At 39.9% G+C, this 17,152-nt stretch overlaps 1 protein-coding gene across 1 annotated transcript; it reads right to left on the bottom strand.

Annotated features, from left to right (window-relative positions):
* Positions 1–14,447: 14,447 nt before the first annotated feature.
* On the bottom strand, positions 14,448–14,963 carry LOC130730166 (uncharacterized). Its single transcript, XM_057582104.1, has 2 exons — positions 14,634–14,963; positions 14,448–14,549 (listed from the first exon to the last, which is right to left on the bottom strand). Exons 1-2 carry the CDS (start codon positions 14,961–14,963, stop codon positions 14,448–14,450), a joined length of 432 nt encoding a protein of 143 aa, XP_057438087.1.
* Positions 14,964–17,152: the final 2,189 nt, after the last annotated feature.

Raw genomic sequence — 17,152 nt, forward strand, 5'->3', positions numbered from 1 at the left:
GTCGAGAGCCGCCGTCACCCATTTCCCTTTTCAAGATCTCACACCACCCACATCTCCCCCATTTCTTCCATTTATGTTTCTGTCAAACATCTACTACATGCATAAAATCTATCAATCACGAAAGAAAAGGGGAACAATCAAAATTTCAATTGGGTGAAAACGATCTCATACTGCAATATTATTTAATTGTATATATCTATATCTATGAAGACGGAAAGGTAACAAAATAATTAGCATACATGTGTATAAAAGCATGGAGATTGCAAGTTGCAGCCATTTGTATAAAAGCATGGAGATGGCAAGAAATCACCTTCACGGGTGGACTGGATTAACTTGAGCTTTTATCTCAAGTGAGCCAGGATAAAATACTTGTGCGCTCTACTTCATATTCTTCAGCACCTAGTTCTTATCTTTAAGTTTGTCAAAACTTCAAAAGGGAAAACTTTTGGTTAAAAACTCTATTCAAACCCCCCATTTCTAGTGTTTTTCGCACCTTCAATTGGCATCAGAGCTCCGGTTCTGATTTATACACTTAATAGTGATCCATGATCCAGAACCTAGTGTGAAAAACAACGATGGCCCAAGCCAATACTTCCGCTGACAACAACAACAACCAACTCAGAGCACCAGTCTTTGATGGTGAAAAGTTTGAGTACTGGAAAGATAGAATCGAAAGTTATTTCCTTGGCACTGACCCAGATCTCTGGGATATGGTCATGGAAGGCTATACTGATCCAGTAGATGCTTCAGGAGTGAAGATCCCCCGTACTAAAATGACTGACGCTCAGAAGAAGCGTTTCAAGGATCATCACAAGGCGAAGTCCATGCTGTTCAGTTCAATATCATATATTGAATATGAGAAGATCTCTGACAAAGAAACGGCAAAATCCATCTATGACTCCTTGGTCATGACGCACGAAGGAAATGAAGAAGTCAAGGAGACTAAGGCTCTTGCTCTCATAAAACAATATGAGCAGTTTAAGATGGAATCTGGTGAAACCATTGACGAGATGTACTTAAGGTTTCAAACTCTGATTGCTGGAATTAGAGTGCTAAACAAGAGCTACTCTACTAGTGATCATGTCAAAAAGATCATCAGAAGCTTGCCTGAGGAGTGGATGGCTTTTGTCACTGCACTGAAACTTTCCAGGAATCTGAACTCCTTGAAGCTAGAAGAGCTTGTGAGTCATCTCAAAAGCCATGAGATTGAACTCAAAGAGCACAAGCCTCAAAGGAAAGACAAATCTATTGCTCTTAAGTCAAAATCTGACAAGGCGAAAGCCTATCAGGCAGAAGAGGAAGATTCCTCTGAAGAATTATCAGATGTGTCTGGTGATGAAGAGCTATCTATTCTCACAAAGAGATTGAGCAAGCTCTGGAAGAACAGACAAAGCAATGGCAAAGGACCGAGGAAAAGTAAAGGAAGACTTGAATCTTCATCTGGTCAGAAGAAGTCCTCTGGGAAGGAAGTCACCTGCTTCGAGTGCAAGGAATCTGGGCACTACAAGAGTGATTGTCCCAAGCTAAAGAAGGACAAGAGACCAAGAAACGTCTTCAAGAAGAAAGCTCTTGTGACATTTGATGCGACTGACTCTGATGAAGCTGAGTCAGAAGAAGATGAAGCTATGGAAGCTCTGATGGCTACCACTAGCAGAGATGCTGAAGCACAGGATGATATGATAGCTTCAGAAGATGACTCAGACTCTGAGAATGACGATGAGGTATTCTCTAATTTTTCTCCATCTAGAACTGCATTATCTGAAATAATGGAGAAACATGATGTGCTTTTAAATAAACATAAAGAGCTTAAAAGAAAATATGCTGTTAAAACTAGTACATCAGAAGTTCATGAGAAGTCAGTCTCTGGACTCATTGAAGAGAACTATTCTCTTAAAAATGACAAATCTGTTCTTCGTGCTAAAAATATCATGCTAGAAGATCAACTTGCATCATCTGATGTTAAGCATGAAACTCTATATGAGAAAGCGTTTCAAAGGTTCCTAGCCAAAGGCATAGACAGAAGTCTTATGGCTTCAATGATCTATGGCATAAGCAGAAATGGGAACAATGGTCTTGGCTACTCCCAACCTATGAGAGGTGAGCCATCTGAGCCCAAACGCGAACCTTTGCATAAGCATTTTGTTCCCGCCGGTGCTGTCATTCCAGAAAAGGTTACACCCAAGGTGGTAAAACCAAAGGGAAAATTTAAACTTGACATGTCTAAATATTATAATCAAGTTCCCTTGTATTATCCTCCTGTTGCACCCAAAGTTCCGAGAACTTCTGGGAAAACTAACAAGAAAGGACCCAAGATATGGGTACCTAAGACAAAAATTATTCCTGTTGCAGATATCTTATGCAGCTTAGTTAAGACACCTGCCATGGTACCTGGACAGTGGATGCTCGCGACACATGACGGGCATAAGGTATATATTCCAAAAACTGATGCCGCTTAAGTCAGGAGGAGACGTTGGCTTTGGAGGAAACCAGAAGGGAAAGATCATTGGAAAAGGTTCCATAGGAGATGGAAAAACTCCAGTTATTAATGATGTACTTCTGGTGGAAGGATTATTGCATAACTTGCTCTCCATAAGCCAAATAGCTGACAAAGGTTATGATGTGATCTTCAATCAAACCGGATGTAAAGCTGTCAGTCAAACATATGGATCTGTTCTGTTTTTTGGGAAGAGAAGAAATGACATCTACAAAATCAAATCTTCTGAACTGCTATCTCAGAAAGTCAAGTGTCTCATGTCCGTTAATGATGAGCAATGGGTTTGGCACAGACGCCTAGGGCATGCAAGCCTCAGGAAGATCTCTCAACTAAGTAAGCTAAACCTCGTCAGAGGATTGCCTCGTCTGAAGTTCTCATCAGAAGCTCTGTGTGAAGCTTGTCAGAAGGGCAAATTCACCAAGAAGCCTTTCAAAGCAAAGAATGTAGTATCTACAACAAGACCCCTTGAGCTACTTCACATTGATATCTTTGTACCAGTGAAAACTGAATCCATTGGAGGAAAGAAGTATGGGTTAGTCATTGTGGATGACTACAGCAGGTGGACATGGATAAAGTTCTTAAGGCACAAGGATGAAACTCACACTATGTTCACCAACTTCATTACCCAAGTTCAGAAGGAGTTCCAAACTTCAGTGATTACAGTCAGAAGTGATCATGGTGGAGAATTTGAGAACAAAGCTTTTGAAGAATTGTTCAACTCTCAAGGGATCTCTCACAACTTCTTCTGTCCTCGCACTCCTCAACAAAATGGAGTTGTTGAAAGAAAGAACAGAACTCTTCAGGAGATGGCTCGCACCATGATGCAAGAATCAAGTATGGCCAAACACTTTTGGGCAGAAGCAATCAATACTGCATGCTATATCCAAAACAGAATCTCCATCAGACCAATTCTGGAGAAGACTCCTTATGAGCTGTGCAAATGAAGACAACCTGATATCTCTTACTTACATCCCTTTGGGAGTACTTGCTACATGCTCAACACAAAGGAGCAATTGGGTAAATTCGACTCTAAAGCTTTAAATGCTATTTTCTTGGTTATTCTGAAAGATCTAAAGGTTTTAGAATTTATAATATTGTCCCTCAAACTGTTGAGGAATCTATCCAAATTAGATTTGATGACAAGCTTGACTCAGAAAAGTCAAAGCTGTTTGAAAGATTTGCAGATCTCAGCATTGATCCTTCAGAAGCATATCAACCAAAGGGACAGCTCAGAGGATGTTGCTCCAGAGGCAGAAGCATCAGAAGATGCTCCAACAACTTCTGATCAACTTCAGAAGAAGAAGAGAATAGCTACCTCTCATCCAGAAGAACTGATTATTGGCAACAAAGATGCTCCTGTCAGAACTAGGTCCATGCTCAAACCTTCAGAAGAGACTCTTCTGAGTCTGAAGGGACTTGTATCTCTCATTGAGCCCAAATCAGTTGATGAAGCTCTTGAAGATAAAGGCTGGATTCTGGCAATGCAAGAAGAGCTAGATCAGTTTACCAAGAATGATGTTTGGTCCTTAATGCCTAAACCCAAAGGTTTTCATGTCATAGGAACCAAGTGGGTATTCAGAAACAAGTTGAATGAAAAAGGAGAAGTCACGAGAAACAATGCAAGACTTGTAGCTCAAGGCTACAATCAACAAGAGGGGATTGATTACACTGAGACCTTTGCCCCTGTGGCAAGGCTTGAAGCTATAAGGCTACTGATCTCATTCTCAGTGAATCACAACATAATTCTTCATCAGATGGATGTCAAGAGTGCCTTCCTCAATGGCTACATTTCAGAGGAAGTGTATGTCAAGCAACCTCCTGGCTTTGAAGATGACAAGCATCCAGAGCATGTCTACAAGCTCAAGAAGTCGCTCTATGGACTGAAACAAGCTCCCAGAGCTTGGTATGAAAGACTCAGCTCCTTTCCTCTGAAAAATGAGTTTGTAAGGGGTAAAGGTGACAACACTCTTTTCTGCAGAACCTATAAGGATGATATTCTTATAGTTCAGATTTATGTTGATGACATTATATTTGGTTCTGCTAATCCCTCTCTTTGCAAGGAATTTTCTAAGATGATGCAGGCTGAATTTGAGATGAGCATGATAGGAGAGCTCAAGTACTTCCTGGGAATTCAAATTGATTAACGACCAGGAGTCACGTATATCCATCAGAAGAAGTATACCTTGGAACTTCTGAAGAAGTTCAACATGAGTGACTGCAACATCTCTAAGACTCCAATGCATCCAACATGCATTCTTGAGATAGAGGAAGTTTCCTCTAAGGTTTGTCAGAAGCTCTATCGTGGAATGATAGGCTATCTTCTTTATTTAACAGCTTCCAGACCTGATTTATTGTTTAGTGTGCATCTCTGTGCTAGATTTCAATCAGATCCTAGAGAGACTCACTTAACTGCTGTTAAGAGGGTCCTCAAATATCTGAAGGGAGCCACTAACCTTGGCTTGATGTATAGAAAAACATCAGAGTATACACTTTCAGGTTTTTGTGATGCTGACTTTGCTGGAGACAGAGTGGAAAGGAAAAGCACCTCCGGAAGTTGCCATTTCCTTGGAGCAAATCTTGTCACTTGGTCAAGCAAGAGACAGAACACAATTGCTCTATCAACTGCAGAAGCAGAATATGTCTCAGCTGCCACTTGCTGCACACAAACCATATGGATGAAGAATCATCTGGAGGACTATGGTTTGTTTCTGAAGAAGATTCCTATCTTCTGTGACAACACAATTGCTATCTCCCTCACCAAAAATCCCATTCTATACTCAAGAGCAAAGCACATAGAGGTAAAGTATCATTATATTCTAGATCATGTTCAGAAGGGCACTCTATCATTAGAGTATGTTGATACTGACCATCAATGGACAGATATCTTCACTAAGCCCTTAGCAGAAGATCGGTTTTTATTTATTCTTGAAAATATGAACATGGACTTTTGTCCAGAGTAAGGTATTTTCAGAACCTCTGACCATGGTGCTTCTGAAGTCATCAGATGTTACCTATTCAGAAGGTACTCGATCAGAAGAACTTAACCCACCGGCTAAACTTCTGTGGTAGACAACAATACACGTGTCACTTCTTTTGTGACATAGTTCCTTGTGTCGCGTGGTGTATCTGCTATAATGATGATACCTACTCTCCTCCACTGTGCTATTTTCTGACTAATTATTTTACAAACCGTTGATCTTGCTTTTTGTCTTATGCTTCCTAAAATCTCAACGGTTACTATTAAACCCACTATACGCACGATCTCACACACGATCTAATCCACACACTTACTCAAACGGTTTTCAAAACTCTTGTGTGCATTGCATTTCATTCACTCTTCTCCCTCCAATATTTCCTTTCTCTCTGAACCCTAAACCTCGCATTCCTGAGAATCATGGGCAAATCAAGGAAATCGAAGGAAAATGTTACTGCTTCTTCCAAACTGACTGTCGAAGAGCAAGAGAAGCAAAGATTTGAAGAAGCTCAGCAAATTCTGAACGCGGCCAATGCCGTCACCTGCGTCAAGAAGATCGAAGAACTGGTTGTGTGCAATGAGGCAAGAGTGAACCTTGATAATCTGGCTAGACACGGGTTTGACATCAGGGATCGAGTCGATCTGCAAGGTTGGTCTGGCTATTTCAATCGAATTTTTGGCCCTATTTATTACAAACTAGTTGTGGAATTCTGGAAGAATGTTGTATGCAAGGACTACTACGCCGTTTCTCATGTGTTGGATAGAAAAATTGTTATCTCCGAGGAATCCATTGCAAAATTGCTGGGAATGAAGTTCCAACAGGGCAAGAGAATCAAGAATGTGGATGCTAATGTTCCTAGCATGAGGAAATTAGTAAATAAGGCCATTTATGACAACTGGTCTTTGGAGAAGACAAAGTATACCATAAAGGAATTGAAGCCAACAATGAAGATCTAGCAGAAAATTTTCATCTACTGCATTCACCCCAGAACAGGAGGAACTGATTACCTCAATGAAACTCAAAAGGTAATCATGTACTATATCTCTAAGGGTGAGCCTGTATGTCTTCCATTTCTGCTCTTCAACTATCTGAAGGAATGTGTTGAAAAGTCAAGAACACTGCAATTGAGACCAAGAGGTCTATCTCCTACATTCCTTATGGCAGGCTGCTCTCAGATATTTTCACTCAGAACAAACTGGTCAAGACTCTGTCTGACCTAGGACTTCATGAGGATCTGGCTATGTCCATTGGAGATGCTCTCAATGGGACTAAGTTGAAGAGAATGCAGATCATTGACAAAGTTCAAGTTGAACCTGTTGAAGAATCATCTGAAGAGGTTCGTCAGAAGAACCACCCTGTTGATGACTATCCTCTCTGGTCCAAGAAGGATAATCCAGCCAGCATTCTGGAATATGTGAGAATGCTCAGAAGTGAAGGAGATCCAATCACTCTCGAGGAATTTATCAAAAGACTTCCCGATAGTCCTCCTGAGATACCAACAAGGAAGTCTAAGAGAACAACAAGCAGTAAGCCTTCAGATCCCAAGGGCAAAGGGATTCTGATAGAGGAAACCAATAAGATGAAAGCTGCATCAAAATCTGTGGTCATCAGGGAACCAATTCCAGAACCCTCTCCTGAAAGAACTCCTGTGGAGTCACCTCAGAAATCTCAGTCTGATAGCTCTGAGAGCTCTATGGCTTCCTCCATTGGAACTCAAGAAGAAGAAGATGACACCAACAGAGGAGGAGCTGTTCACTCTAACTCTGAAGAAGGTTCACTCAGAAGGAATGTCAAGAGGAAAGCTGTCATGGAAGAATCTTCTAATGAGGAAACCGAAGATGATGATGTTCCTCTGATCAAGAGGCAAAGAGTTCAAGTAATTCAAGATGAGGAGGAAGTTGAGCAGGATGATAGTGAAATTATTGGGAATGTGCTCCAAGTTATAAGGGAATCTCCAGAAGCTGAAGAATCCACCGATTCTGATGAAGCGCCCATTGCCAAGAGGAAGAAACTGCCTCTAAAGGGTCCACTTCAGAAGAAGGAGCCAGAACCAAAGCAAGCATCTGAGAGTGTTTCAGAGGTACAAAGGGAAAGGAGATCAAAGATAGCTTCTGATCCTGCAAGGACTGCCAGATTCACCAGATCTACCATCCTCAGAGATTCAAGTAAGGAACTTACTGAAAGCATTAATTTAGATTCTGCTTTAGTAGTTATTCCTGAACAACCTGTACCTATATCTACATCCCTGCCAACCTCAATCCAAACAGTCCCACCTCAAACAAAATCTCACACACGAACCATATCTCAAGCCAAAACACAAGCTCCCCACTTAAACATCCAAACTGCTACCTCTACCATTCCATCCATCCCAATTCAAACCTCTTCCACATCCACCACCACTGAGTCTGTACCTCTCTTTAATTCATTCATTAAGGGTATCGCTCAGAGTGAGGCCACCTTGAGGGACTTGGTTCAACAATTCACAACTAAGCCTCCATCCACCTCAAGAACCCTTCTGGTAACTGAATCTGGTGAGATTCCTGCTGTGGAAGACGAAGGAGATGAGGATGTTCAGATTCTAGAACCTCCTTTCAATGTGCAACCTATCCAGCAGGTAGCCTCCTATTTTGAAGAGTGTTCCCAGATGCTGCTGCTGAGTCCTCTTATGTGTCCTTGTCTCACTACTCCACAATAAACTCAAGAGATCTGAGTTTCACCTCGCCTGAGAAGACAGCTACATCCAGGCAAAGACAAGAGACCATTCCTGAGTTTGAACATATGGATGAATCAGATCATTCGGGACAAGAGAAGACCCATGTGAATGAATCTGCACCTTCAGGGCAAATGAGAACTGAGAGTTCTAATGCATCAAGCTCTAATGCAACCAACACTCCTCAGCCAATCATGGATTTGGCACCCTCCTTCAGGCCACAAAATCTCATTCAGCTCATCCAGGAGTTCTCTGATGAAGCAACCAGAAGACTGCAATGGCTATATCAGGTAACTGATAATCAATTTGATGCATCTTTGGTTGATGGTATGTGGTCTGCCTTCGGACGATGGTCAGAAAGTAGAGCTTATGAGCTTGAGAAGCAGCTTAGCAGAGAGAAGCGTCTGAGAGTTCATGATGCCTCTGAGAGAGCTTATGAGCAGAGGCAGAGGGTGTTACACAAGGTTTGTGAACCCATGAGAAGAGCAATGGCTGCAAGAACACATGTTGTCTCTGAACGTACCTCAGAAGATGCTGATATGATTCCAGCAGAGGTTGCAGATGACAGTACTGAAGAGATCATCATTCATGAAGCTGCAGAGGCTGATGAAGTTCAGATGGAAGTACCTACTCAAGTTGAGGCAGAAGTTCAAGCACCTACAGATGTTCCTATTCAAGCTCCAGAACTATCTCCACATCCGGAAGTTGCTCTCCTAGCTGCCAGAATTGATAGGATACAAGATGATCAACAGAGGTTGTTTCAGATGGTTGAGCATCAAGGCATCATTCAGAGTGAACAAAGTCGGCAGATTCAGGAATCTTCAAGCAGAATGGAGAACATGATGAAGTATCTGATCGAAAAATCTACCATCTTCATCAAAGCCTTGAACCCCTCTCATCTATCTTTCATGCATATTTATTTGTCTATGAACTTATTCTGTTTGACCATGTTTTATTTTCTTATGTGTTTCTGCTACAACTTATTTAATGCACCGTCCACATCTCTTAGTAACTCACATGCATTTATGTTCGATGCGTTCTTTGCATGTTTTTTCTGTTACTTCTCTTCTTTATAATCCATTACTTTCCTTCTTCTCCATCGCAATTAAATTCATTCCTTTCTCTCCTCAAATCAAAATGTCTTCTGTTGATTTGATTTCTGAACTTAAGGCTCTGGTATTTGACCGGACCTTTCCCTGGAGTGTCGATCTTTCACTCACTCAAATATCCCAAGCTCTTGGGAAAATTGAGTATCTGCTGGACTGCTGGCTGACGTCGAATCAGACCCACTGTTTGCATACTCTTCAGGAAGTTCTGAAAGACCTCCTTCGCCTGGCCTCTCGCCGGAAGGATCTTGAAGTTCAATTCGAGAGCATTTGTCTGCTCATTGAGCATGAAAAGAGGGAACGAGAAGATCAAGAAGAAGCAGGTGAAGTGCTTCAAGCTGCTGCCTCCACTTCTACCATCAATGAGAGTGAGATTCCGAAGGAAGAACTGGCTGCCCAGTTAGCTTCCATTGATCAGGACATTCGTCCTTTGCACCTTCAACTTCTTTCAATGAAGGAATCTCGTGCCTTCTTATGTGTCTAGGAATTGTTCTCCTAGTATTCTCTTATCCTATGTACTCATTTCCGTTCATTAATAATAACATGCGTTTTATCTAAGTTAATTCTTTGTTGTTATTGTTTTTGTTTTTCACTCTTTTTGCTTATGACAAAAAGGGGGAGTACATAAAATGGTTTTTGATAAACTTTTAATTTTGTTCATATAATATAAAACTAGTTGAGGAGAATAAGTATCAAATACTTATAGCACATAGATATTGCCAAGCGTCCTAAACAAGGAATACATTTTGTTCAATCTTCTGAACAAACATGCCTCTAACGCCTTATCCCAAAACATCTGGACAATACTCTATGTTTCCATGTGATCTACGCAAGTTCTGAACCATCAATTTATGATGAGTATACATTCTTCTATGCGTATCTTCCGATCACCTCACAAGACTCCGAATCTAGACTCTTCATCATCTCATCAAGTCATAGATTCAGGGGGAGTCAGGGGGAGACCCCAGCTCAGAATCAGGTGCTATCCTAGATTCAGAAAGAAAAACATAAACCGTTACACAAGGATAAGTTTTAACTCTGATCTCTTCTCTCTTGTGTATTCAGTTTATTGTCTAAGAATTGTTCATCAAAATACTTGTTTTGTCATCATCAAAAAGGGGGAGATTGTTAGATCAAGATTTGATCAGTGGTTGCATCTCTATATTTTGATGATTACAATTAAAGTTTTTGAGGATGAACAATTATGGTACTCTAACGTTTGTCTTTTATAGTTGTGACAAACAGGTTCTAATTCTGACCCAAGCCAATTCCATCAGAAGATGAAGACCCAAGAGTAACCAAAAGAGAGTTCTAAAGCTCACCATGTTCGTTCAGAACAGTTGCAAATCCTTCAGAAGTTCTGAAGATAGAAGCTCTCAAGAGGTACTGAAGAACCGGAGTCAGAAGTTCTGAAGACTAGATGTTCCAGAAGGAACGGTCCTGAAGTAGAAGACTCAAGTTCTGAAGACCTGCAAGAAGTTGGCTCTGAAGACCCAAGCTATTCTAGCTCTGACGTTCAAAAGTTCTAAGGAACTTGTCCAGAAGCAGAAGTTGCAAGGTCAGAGGATCCAAGCTTCTGTCTGACTCTGATCAGAAGCTTCACCAACGTCCATCTGAAGCACTCAAGATCATAAGTCAGCTGGTGAAAGGACAGGTCGCTGTCATAGTACACATCGTACTGTCATAGCCTGTCCGCCACCTACCTCGTTCAGCCTAGCAGTATGATATTACAAGATTGTCACTCCAACGGGCAAAACCCTAGCAACGGCTACACCAATTGCCTTGGAGTATATAAGGGCTGAAGATAGAAGAAAGAAGCTAAGAAACTTTGCTAATATTCTTGAATTCATTCTAACCGATCTCTTAGCAATATTTCTTCACTGTTCTTAAACATCTGAGTTTACCATTAGCTTTTCAGAAGCATTTCTTGTAAACCCAAAACCTTTTACAAACACTTTGTAAAGTTCCTTAAGAGACCAAGTTTGGTCGGATCTTGAGAGGACTGAATCAAGTTTGGTTCAGTGTTTAGCTAGTCTTGAGAGGATCGGTAGATCAGCTTCTTGAGAGTATACTAGTGAGAAAATCAGTGTATTGTTAGTCACTTAGCAGGTTGCAAGTGCAGTTATAACATTCATTGATTTTAGTGGATTGCCTTCATCAGAAGAAGGAAGAAATCACCTTCACGGGTGGACTGGATTAACTTGAGCTTTTATCTCAAGTGAACCAGGATAAAATACTTGTGTGCTCTACTTCATATTCTTCAGCACCTAGTTCTTATCTTTAAGTTTGTCAAAACTTCAAAAAGGAAAACTTTTGGTTAAAAACTCTATTCAAACCCCCCCCCCTTTCTAGTGTTTTTCGCACCTTCAAAAATAAGTATAAACTATACGTATTCACTACAAGAAAATTGCGCATTGTCGATGAATTTTGACCAGCGGCATGAAGGTTGTCACAAAATCTCGTTGTTACCACAGTGGGGTCGTCAATAACTTTTTTATATAAAAAAATGTTACCGGCTAATATAAGACCGTTTGAAATTTGACGACAAGTAATTTTTTTAAGGATTAATACCACTTACCGATGGTCAAAGCTATCAGTATTCTGAATACTGTCTAATCACTACAAGAAAACACCTTATAATTGTTTGCTTTTTAATTACGAATTCGAATCTGTTGGTAATTACGCTTATTATGCATATGTCGACTATGTCTTTGAACCTCCTAGCTTCCATGTAATCTCCGAGCGTAAATAGAGAGACATGCCCAAGCACCACCTTGTGATCATAAAGATGAATATCCAATAAGTACTAAAAAAAATTAACGCGTCCAACAGTCCAAGTCATATTTGAAATAGTCATAGGCGGATTTACCACCTGGCTTTGTGGGTCCATTGCCCAAGCTCAATTTTTTCTTTGGACCAAGTAAGTTTTTGGGCCCAAAATAAAATGAGAGAAAGGGCAAAATTTACAAGGATAGGCAAAATTTAGGGACTCAATCATAAATTTGCCCAGGCTTCCCAAAATTTCTGGTTCCGCCACTGGAAATAGTCGTACACTTTTGGCAATTGAGAAAGTAGTATATACCCCTCCTTTAGCTTCTTTTCACTTTCCTCGTTTTAAGAAATAACTATTCACTTAATTCTTATGCAATCTGATGAAGTGTGAGTGAGCGAAGAAAGTCTAAATAAGATATTGTTCCGTTTAAACTTTAACAAATTTTGATATTATTTTCTCAGATTTCATGTTAATCATCACATCATCTTCCACATAACGTGATAGATGATGTAGATGTATCACATAAGTACTCATCGTATACAAAGACACTTCTTAGTTCGAACCAACTAAAAATTCATTATATTTATATAATTACATTGACTAAAATGATATGTAATCGGGTTTTGATTTTCATTCATATTATCTTCTTATTTTTCAAATATTTTCCTATCAAGTCACACATAATATTTTTTATTTCTATATTGGCTGAGACTATTTGGATCATCTCCATTTACTATTCACACCATCCCTTTAAGTGCGAAAATACATTTATACCTCCAAATATTTTAAAAAAACTACTTCAATTTATAAAAAAAAAAAACTAATCTCACCATCTCCCTCTCTCATTCTCACGCTGTGACTATCTAGAAAGCCTTCTCCCAATTGAAAAAAAAAACTCTAGCCTCCATCTCCCACCAGTTTCAGCCTCACTACCGGCCAAACCCTAGCCTCCATCTCCCACCGGTCAAACCCTAGCCTCCATCTCCCACCGGTTTCAGTCTCACCACCGGCCAAATCGTAGCCTCCCACCACCATACTCACGGTATCACGAAGGAGAAGAAAGAAAGAGAAAGAAGGAAAAGGACGAAGGAGCAAAGGAACAAGAAAGGAGGAAGAAGAAGAAAGAAGGAACAACGTAACCTTGATCTGGTTAGTCCCCCCTTCCAAATAGCCTCCCTTTTCGTTTACCCTGATGTTGAATGTTGGATCCGCAATTTAAATAGCGGTTGTGTTATGCTTACCGCTATTTAAATTGAGGTAGTGTTACCATAACCTTGATCTGTACCCAAACCCTGTTTGATGTACCCGCTATCAAAATAGCGGACGCTTCCGCAATCAAAATAGCGGTAGCTTCCACTGCTAAAATAACGGTAGTTTCCGCAATCAAACTAGCGGTAGTTTCCGCCATCAAAATAGCGGTAGTTTAAATGGCAGCCAAGTTTTTGTTTTCTGTTCAAGTCATTCGAGTTTAAATTGCAGCCAAGTTATTCCTCCTCTAAACCATGAACCATACTCACGTACGTCTCAAATACCCAAACTGTTGATTCTGTTCTAAAATTCACACAAGGGACAAGGTAGAATTAACGTGACTACCCTATATTTGACACAAGGGACAATTGATATATCTGTCAATTTTGATGATCTACAATTTACATATATACCTAAGAAGTGATCTTAGATATATAGTAGAAGCAACTTTTGATTATCTCAATTTTGAAGTTGAATGAGACCACACCTCAAGCTACTTTCTTCTACCTGCCAAAACAAAGTGAAGTTAATAATAATTAAAACACACTAAATAAAACATTTCATGTCTCATGAAAATTAGCAATGATTGATTCTTGGACATCCCAACACTACAAACATCACAAAGACATATAATGTTTGTTCTTATCACATCACATGTATCACATTTATTAATTTTTGGTTGTCTTAGACTAAGACTAGTTTATGAACCTGGTAGTTGTCATCTTGTACATGCCCAGGTTGTTGATTGTTGAATATGTTTCTCTGAAATGGATAAGCTGGTAGTTGTACATAGCCAAGTTTTTTATTATGTTCCTGATTTTGGGATTTGCTTTGTTGACACAGGTATGGCGAGGACAAAAAAAAAACCTCGTTGTGGGAGCGGCTTCACAACCACCTCACCCTCCACGGGATCGTTCGAGAACTCATGCTTTGGCTCGCCGAAATCGTGATAGGACTCAAGGCGTGAGAGATGAAGTTGAGGAGGGTGTGCTGGTTAATTCACGACACTAGGGAGCAGTGAATGCCCATAAATTCACTGAGGTCTATCACATTACAACAATTATTAATCCTCACTAAGGTATATTACAGAGTGATCACCACCACCATGTTTAGCGGTAAGATATGCACTATAATCGTCAATTCAAGCAAAATAGGGATCAACCCATGTCTTGGCCTCGTCCCTGCGCTTATATGGCCACATGTGAGCAGTGAGCGGCATTGGGTGCCCATCACGAAGAACAACCTGCATTGGGAACTTAAGCATCTTAGAACACCATATATATATATATAGACTTAAAAAGACAATAATACAGTAAGAGTCAAATACCCCTATAAAGTGATTTTTGTTAACAAATGCAACTGCCATGCGTTTGTGGAGTGCCGGTGGGTTATGACTTCCTCTCAACGGGAAGAAAGTGTTACATCCACTAACAGCAAGGGTCATGAACACCACTTTATAAGCTATGGATATAATGTATGCCATATTAGGAAAGATCATCCTCTTATCTTCTCCTACTGGCCCACCTGAAGTGACCTGTAAAGCATAACGTATCTCATTTGCCTCAGCTATCCCAAATATTGAACTATACATGCCAAACTCAGTGTCAAGCTCCTGGATCAGAGTCTGACGAACAATCGGCCATTTGTCTTCTCCCATATCCAATTGTAAGACCCTAGTTTTTAAGATAGGTTAAATAATTATTTTCTTATTCACGCTTAGTTTTCCGATGTAACGCATATGGAACTTTGACAAGTGTTTACCGAATTAGACAACTTTATGAAAAAGAAAGTTCAGGAATTGACCAAGGATGATGCCATGGACAGTTTAGGTTATAGTTCGAGCCATTTCAACACCCGGCTTATGTCGAGAGTGTCCAAAAAAGGTTATTTCTGCTCTTAAAGCACTGTTTACGCGAAATTCAAAATCTTAAAAAAAATAAGAATCTCTCTTTATTTTTCCCATAACCAGTGTTTCTCTACGGAACTCTAGGTTGTTCACACGATAGGTTTGGCTTCCCGGAAGTCCGTCGAAGCTAGGCTTTAATCTCTCGGAGACTTTAATTAAGACCCTTAATGAAACGTTTTTCTATTCGGAGCTTTTAATGAAGTTTCTATCCGCGTAGTTACAATTATTTCAGCAATTGCGACATTTCTTCAGAAGGAAGTTTCTTCATCCGACGTCAACTGCAAAAAGTAGTTTTCTAGCATATTTTGGCCAATATTGTGTTTATATCGTTTTCTTCAATTCTGAGAACTTCATTTGGAGTTATGGCATTCTGTCGCCAGATATTCACTTCTTATCGTTAGACGGAGGTATCAGAACGATCGGTTTCGAAAAACCTCGAAGTTTGTTTTTCGAGCATCTACTATAAAAAGGCGGGAAATGAGATATCTAATTTCCCACCAACTTAGAGAGAGGGCCGCGAGTTTTAGAGAGGGAGGGAGAGGATTTCTTCGCGAGTTCTTGTCCGATCCGCCTGATTTCAGTTTCTGTGGATCGACACCGATGTATTCTTGTTATTCCATACCTTTGTTTCTACTTTCTGTAGTTTTAAACCATGTCTTTCTATGCTCAAAGTTTGGAGCAATTTTCAAAAATATCTTTTTTCTTCGATTTTTCTTTAGATCTACCTTCTACTACTATTACCCAACAACCTATATTCATCGCTGATGCGCGCCGATTTTGATCGAGTCGTCGTAGATCTGAAAATCTGGGGAAATACCCATATTCACCAAAGTTTCACTTTTTGAACCAAAAATTCACGACTTAACCTAGTGCCTTAGGATTAGTTGCTATAAACACCACGATCTACAACCCTGTCAAATTTGTTTTCAAAAATTTTGACTTTGAGTTTTGAGCTTAAAGTTTGGACCCAAATGCACCTAGTAGCTTAGCAATTTCTAAAATTTTTCCGAGCATTGATTTACCCTAGTTATACCCATAGATTACCACTAATCAAGTTATATCGGAGAAAAAGCGTCGAAACGCTAATTCCATGGGGAGTGGCCGAGAGCTCCTAGGGGGTTTGGGGGAGTTTTTATTTTTTGTAAAAACTTGTCTTTTGTCGTAGATTCTCATACTATGAAACTTCTAAAGTTTCGTCGAACATTAGTTAAAATTGTATAAGTTGTTGTGATTGATTCTGACTGAGTAAATTGGTTTTTACTCAAAGGTTTGAATATGGATTTTGGAGCGCTTGGAGCTGCTGAGGATTCTCTTGAGGAACTTGAAGATCGTGAAGCTGGAAGAGACACCGGTGAGGGCAACTTACTCTACTAGATAATGATTTAGGCGTCGATACCTTCGACTTGTTTATTTGGCTTTTGATATTGATTGATTGATCTGAATTGGGAAATGTTTTCTGAGGCTTCGGCCGACATATATGTATAAGCTTTAATTGTTCTATGATTGATGTTGACTGAATCACATGCTTTATGTGCTAAGTGGCTAATTCTAGAATATGATGATATGTCTGAATATGTGTTATTGGATTGTACTAACTGTTTGTGCAATTTTTTATTCATATATTGTGATATCGTCAGAGTGTGGGTAAAGAGAGTTTATGCCATGCTAGTGACAGAAACTGTCAAGAGAATGATCATGAGGTCGGACCAAGGTCTGAACCTTTGCTATTTTAGGAGATCGATACCTTCTCGGGGAATTACACGGGTTTAAGGGAAAACCTTAGAACTTATAGAATTATAAACCATTTTACAAATAAAAATCATAATACATTAAACAACATTCAAACACTTTAACGTGTCGATAAAGTGTTGAAGAAGACTTAGAGCTTGAATAAGAATTTGGGAATATGAGAAGTGTCGATGGTCCTAGTTTAGGGGAAA

This window comes from Lotus japonicus, chromosome 1, assembly GCF_012489685.1.
Source record: "Lotus japonicus ecotype B-129 chromosome 1, LjGifu_v1.2".
Lineage (NCBI taxonomy): Eukaryota > Viridiplantae > Streptophyta > Magnoliopsida > Fabales > Fabaceae > Lotus > Lotus japonicus.

Coding starts and splice junctions, on each gene's coding strand:
- LOC130730166 (XM_057582104.1), bottom strand. CDS start 14,963: ATGGGAGAAGACAAATGGCCGATTGTTCGTCAGACTCTGATCCAGGAG. Junction 14,550..14,633: donor ACAAAAATCACTTTATAGGG/GTATTTGACTCT, acceptor TTCCCAATGCAG/GTTGTTCTTCGTGATGGGCA.